Below are 6,000 nucleotides of genomic sequence, written 5' to 3'. Positions count from 1 at the left end.
AAATTTAAAATTTTAATATTAGCTTAAATGTTAATATTGAAAATTAATTTCAAATTTCTCAAGTACTAACTTGCAGGAGATTTAGAAATTATTCGACTATCAGAAATTCATTATAAATAAAGCACTAACTGATTAATGCAGTTATTTTAAAAATAAAAGACTGGGGAGAAAGGCACACACCAAGCTGTGCTCATGAGAACGGAAATCAAGTAGTATGAGTTGGTTGCAATTCTCTGGTTGCTGACCATGAGAATGTTAGGAAAAGCCACCCATTTAGGTGCAAACAATGTTATTACAAAGCATAACAACAATAAATGCATGCATGAAAGGTGGGTTGGAACCATTAGTTTCTAAAATTAAACTAGTCCTTGTTACATTCAGCATGGCACACTCGGGTACTTGTAAGCACAAACATGGTTTCCACTTGAGGAATGGTATGCCTAATTCCATAGATAACTAAAGTTCCAGGGCTGCTTTTGATTCTTACTGTCCTCCACAATGTTCAATTATGTAATTTACCTCACATTCCTTAACCCCAACTTACTTTACAGAACAGGTGCACTTTTATCATAAAACTCAATTTTATTCAATAAAATAATACCACAAAAGATAAAATGTTATTCTTTTATTTATGTTAAATAAAAACATGAGAAAATCCTTTTTTAAAAAGGGTCAGAATATTCCTTATGTCTCCAAACCAAGTCCATGGATGCAAAGAAATGCTGAGTTTTTGATACACTTTCATGTCATAATAACCAAAGGAGACAGCACGGGCTCGAGTCTTTCAGCTGCCGCTTAGGAAAGTCACATGCAGTATTTGGGAAAGCAAGGAACAGAACACAGGCATGAGTATTTTCTGGAAATACCTCCTGCCCTGGCAATGAACCTCAGTACCAAATATTTTTGTTTTCTTTTTTGTGGTCCTGATAAATTTTTAAGCCACACATCCTACTGAACTTCAATGATACAATTTCTCACAATTCCAGAATTCTATTAATTGGCAGTACAGTTTACTTGGCCAACGTGGATAATCTTATAAATTTTAAAATTACATACAATAGAACACTATTGCAAATTTTGCCAGTAGAAACATGACCCCAAGGAACTGCCATTTCCAAAACATAACTGGGCACACATTTACAATGCACCTGCTAGGTTTTGAATTCATTTGTCATTTCTGATCTACCCTAAAGACTATGCTTGAATCTCTGAAAACAAATGCTAGTTTCATGATTTCTATACCCACATACTCCATAAATCCATCACAAACCCTACAGTCTGATTTAGCCTAACGGCAAATGATTCATCCAATAGACCATGGTATGTTCACAATTCTTCAATCTTATTCAGGTTGTAAAGACGTTTTTCTACGACTGGAGTCACTAAGAATTTCTCTGTTAGAGAAAGCATCATTTTCACCTTTGGCACACTGCCAAGATGATACTTTACTACAGAATTTATGAAACTACAATTTAGTAATTTGCAGGCTTTATTAAAAGAAAAAGAAAAACAAAGAATAATTTAATATAACCCCATGTCCCAAAACTTTCTAGTTTTTTTTTTTTTTTTTTTTTTTAGTGCAAGAAATGCTGCATCATTGAAGCACTTGAGAATTACCATGAAATCTAACAAAAAACATCATCAACTCAGGAGTAATAATAAAAAAGAGAAACAACCAGAGAGGCACACAGATTGTTGTTTTTTTAAAAGGATTTTTATACTATATTAAAAAACCACAAAATAAAAAAGGGATCAATCAACATATATCTTAGAAGTCCTTCCAAGAGTCTTGGTATGCAACAGCCATGGAGGCTGTGACCTTTTTCCTTCTTTTCTCAGCCTGCAGTTCATTTAAGGATCACCGGAGATGACTCGTGCTCTAGTTCTTAAAATCAAACTTGTTCTGCCAAATCCAAGACCCTGAATTTGTCCAAATTGTAGAAACATGCTTTTACCACCCGTCCACCAAAATACCTCCCATTCAAGTCAACAACCGCTGAAAGGCAAACAAAAGACAGTTAATACAGGTATCCTATAAGATAAAGGTTTAACTTTAATTAAACAGTAACTTTACTTGTAAAGATTAAGGCTGTAAATTCAACTTTTTTATTCTTTAATATTTAGCTGTACCACTAACCTTTAATTGCTGATTCAACTCTCTCAAATTCTAAAAATATCCGTACTGCTTCATCATCAGGGGCACCAGGAATCTGGAAGAAAATGAGAGCGTGATGAGTAAAGGCATTTGAGATTGCATTGAATGAGTTTTCTCTTTTAAATGATTTCTCAGAGTGAATATTCTAATTATCATCATATACAGTCAAGTAGTTGTCAAATACCAAGGAAATAAGTATAATTTGTTCATCATCAAAAACGTACTGAATGCCTGTTTTTATGACAGGCATTGTTAGGTGCCAGGAACACAGGGCTAGGCAGTCTCTGACCTCATAAAGGCCCTGTGCCAGCTGATGACGTAAACAAATAATTATGTGGTCAACAAACAGCAATAGGATAAAGAAACAGAGGAAGCAGAGCTTTCAGATTAAAAAGGCTGGTGCTCTAGTGGCCTTTCACATCAGGTCTCATTTTGACTAGCTCTGTCTGGCTTTCCTAGCCCTCTGTAATTCCACCCACCTAAGCACTTCTGCTAATCCCCAACAGGCCCATCCATTCCATTTTGGTAGTCCTGATCTTCACTGTCTCCTACGAGCCATTATCCCAATCAGAATACCCTTCCCTGCAAATCCCACCTGTTCGTTTCAAAGTGCAGCCCATATCTGCTATTGCTCACAAGGCAGTCTATTTTTTCACTGATCTAATCCTTTTCTCAACTCCTGAACTTAGTCAATACTACCTAGTCTAGTAACTGAATATCTTTTAGTTATTTTAGATGTGTTTCTTCAACTGAACACACCACTGAGAGTACAGAGCATGCTTCCTGTAATCCAAGTGCTCTCCGCACAGTGCAGTGCATGTGAGAGGCACTAAATACTCACCAAATGACTGAAACCAAAGGCATGTCTAAGGAACTAAACTACTGAGCACACTAGAATCAAGGTCTTCAGTCATCATACTGATCCTCAATCATGAAGCATTCCCGTTTCTTCACCAAATAAAACTTGAAATCATTGTCTTTATGTTTAAAACTGTAATAATTGAGCAAGAGAAGTACAAATAACCAACGCCTGTCACCTTCTGCAGTAAGAATGTTACTTATAGCATACCCTGTCCTGTTTGTAGAAAATGTTTTGTAATCTGCCAATTACAACTTGTGTTATAAACATCAAAAGAAAACGCTCTTACTTCAAATATCACACATTTTCCAACTTTGCCATATTTTTCACATTCTTCCTTGGTTTCAACTTCCAAGTCTTCATCCACCTCTCCCGCACCAACCATGTTCTTTAAACACAAAAATAAACAAATTCAAGTACCAAGTATAACTTACAAACACCTAGCAGAGGTATATAAATATGACTTAGTGATGGTAAATGTTCTCAATCCCAAACGACATAATGAAAAATTTCATCCCCAAAGTACCCAAAAGTTAGTATTTCTTAAAACACTAAAACATATATTAAGCCTGTAGTTACAAAAGCATCTATGCAAGCATCAAAATGTATAAACTATCTGAAGCTCTAGCAATTTCAAATATTTAATTACTCACTGCAGTCTTAAACACTGTACTTAGCAAAGAGACTTACACATTAGTGAAAAATCTAAAATCAGCCTTACGTGGGATCTGCCCAAAGTATTATTTGCAAAAGTATCATTTTCAGTTTTAACTTTTAGGGAGAGCAGGGTAGGCTGGAGTGACACACACAAATCTAGGCAGGCGGAGAGCTTGCTTTCCTCAGCTTCTTACCCTTAGTAAGACCACTTTAGTAGGACACTTAAGTATTTCAGTCAGCGGATTTGAATCTGACTTCTTGGATGCATCTGTATCAAAACATACCATTAGATGTGTTACAGAACTGAGCAGCATATCATTAGATGTGTTACAGAACTGAGTCCTACTTACAATAATTAATTTAATTTCAATAGCGATCCCCACCATTTATGTCCTAGGCATCTACACAATTGGTCTTTGAGCGAAAACACAGCCTTATCTGCAATGAAAGCCTCTGCTTTGCTTTGACGTTTTTACAATAGCATCTGGATGTTTTGAGCCTCCACCATTACTTGCAATTTTTGCTCATCTCACTTCCCAAAGGGCTGACAGGGCATGTGAGTGATAATTCCTATAGGTGAGTTGACTTGGAGCAAACGTTCAAGGTCACGGGCCCAGGGGAATATGCAGTTACTAATCCAGCCACCAGCTGCCTTACTTCAGATAACCTCACAAGTCGGGACAACTGTTGGTTTCTGGCACTCACCTGTCAGGCTCGTGATGTATCCTAAGCTGTGCATGAACGGGGCTGCCAGAAAAGTTTTCTTCTTTCTTTAGCAAAGGCAGTTCAGCTAGGCTGACTCAAACTTAATTCCCTGATTAAAATGCTAACATATGTTTGTCTCTTTCCTGAATTCCCTCAATACAGAACAGACTGTAAAAATTAAATGAAAATAAAACACCAACTAGGCATCATTTACCAAGAGACTGCAACATAAGATTAGATCTCGCAAAGCAAACAATCTGTAAGAGAATCAGAAATCACATCTATACTGAAAGGGCAAAAGGGAAAAGTAGAGACGACCTCTGAGATGGAGATAGCAGGTATATTCACTGCCACACTATATGGCTCTGTCCTTCATGCTCTAAACACATAACCAAGATTTCTTCCTGAGGACTACTCATTTTCTGCCCAAGTCTCTCACCATCTTTTCCTCCACAAGCCTTCATCTCTCTACGTCTGTTCTGAAAAAATAAAGATGAGCCTCAGGATTCCTGGTTTCACAAAACTGAAGTGGCAGTGCATCATATGATCAGGACGGCCTGTGTTCTAGTGATGGCAGGGCCAGCCCTCTCCCTCTGGCCACACGCCTCATTGTCCCCCTGCTGACACATGAGGATCAAGACTGGCCATGTCTGATACGGATGGGGCCAGTCCTTTCCCTCTAGTCACACGCTTCCCTGGGGACACACCTTTCTCTGTGGCGTCGCCCACGATGATCTTGCCGCCACGCTTGCTGGTCTTCTCCACTGACAAGGCAGTGCTCAGGCCCTGCTCATGCTTCCCCAGACCCTGGCCCTCCCGGAAGCCGTACTTCTGCATGATCTTGTGCGCCACCGTGCCCCTGGCAGGAGAAGAAGGGAAAGGACTCTTAGCCTTGACATCGTCAACTGGAGATAGGCTGCATTTTTCCATCACAACAACCTCCTTCTGGAGAGAGTGCATGCTCCACAGGGGCTTCAACAAAGTCACTCATTAACTAGGAGTGGGTTATTAGATGGAAGCTGTGGGGATGTGCAGCATGAAAGAAATAGAAAAAGCTATGAATAAAATCCAGAACATCCTGTTGTCTTGGAGGGGAAATGTCAGTTTCTCTGGTGGAGTCTCCTCAGTGCCCTATTAGGAAACACAAGACCTTTTGCGTGCTCCGGACCTGCACTGCCACATAGCTTATGACCACAGTTTATTAAAAAGTGGCTATCAAAAAGTAAGTATGAAGTTTCGTACAATGAAGATGATCCCATTTTCCTAAATAGCACAGGAGAGTTTCCAATGACAGACTATACAAATGAAAGAACCCTTAGAGATCACCTATTTAACAAATGAGAAATAAACGGAGGCCAAGATTAGCTGACTAGCTTAAGGGGTGGACTTAGAAGTAATGCAAGACGCCATATTAGAAATTATTTGTACAGGCTGGGTGCAGCTGCTCACACTTATAATCCCAGCACTTTGGGAGGCCGAGGCGGGTGGATCACCTGAGGTCAGGAGTTCAAGACCAGCCTGGCCAACATGGTGAAACCTCATCTCTACTAAAAATGTAAAAATTAGCTGGGCATGATGGTGTGCACCTGTAGTCCCAGCTACTTGGCAGGCTGAGGCAGGATAA

The 6,000-nt window shown here is 39.1% G+C and overlaps 1 protein-coding gene across 5 annotated transcripts in view; it reads right to left on the bottom strand.

Moving 5' to 3' along the window:
• Window positions 1-1,559: 1,559 nt before the first annotated feature.
• The window catches only part of RBM17 (RNA binding motif protein 17), a 43,069-nt gene continuing 38,628 nt past the window's right edge, over window positions 1,560-6,000 (bottom strand). For 4 of the 5 annotated variants that reach the window (XM_009457868.5, XM_054659363.2, XM_054659364.2 and 1 more), the window contains 5 exons: window positions 5,084-5,235; window positions 3,866-3,939; window positions 3,304-3,402; window positions 2,138-2,210; window positions 1,696-1,996 (listed from right to left, as the gene is read on the bottom strand). In XM_009457868.5, coding sequence (XP_009456143.1) covers window positions 1,893-1,996; window positions 2,138-2,210; window positions 3,304-3,402; window positions 3,866-3,939; window positions 5,084-5,235 — 502 coding nt within the window. In that variant the 3' untranslated portion in view covers window positions 1,696-1,892. 5 annotated transcript variants of the gene reach the window in all.

Source organism: Pan troglodytes, chromosome 8, assembly GCF_028858775.2.
Source record: "Pan troglodytes isolate AG18354 chromosome 8, NHGRI_mPanTro3-v2.0_pri, whole genome shotgun sequence".
Taxonomy (NCBI): Eukaryota; Metazoa; Chordata; class Mammalia; order Primates; family Hominidae; genus Pan; species Pan troglodytes.
The sequence above is the reverse complement of the archived record's forward strand: the minus strand, read 5'-3'. Positions and strand labels throughout refer to the sequence as shown.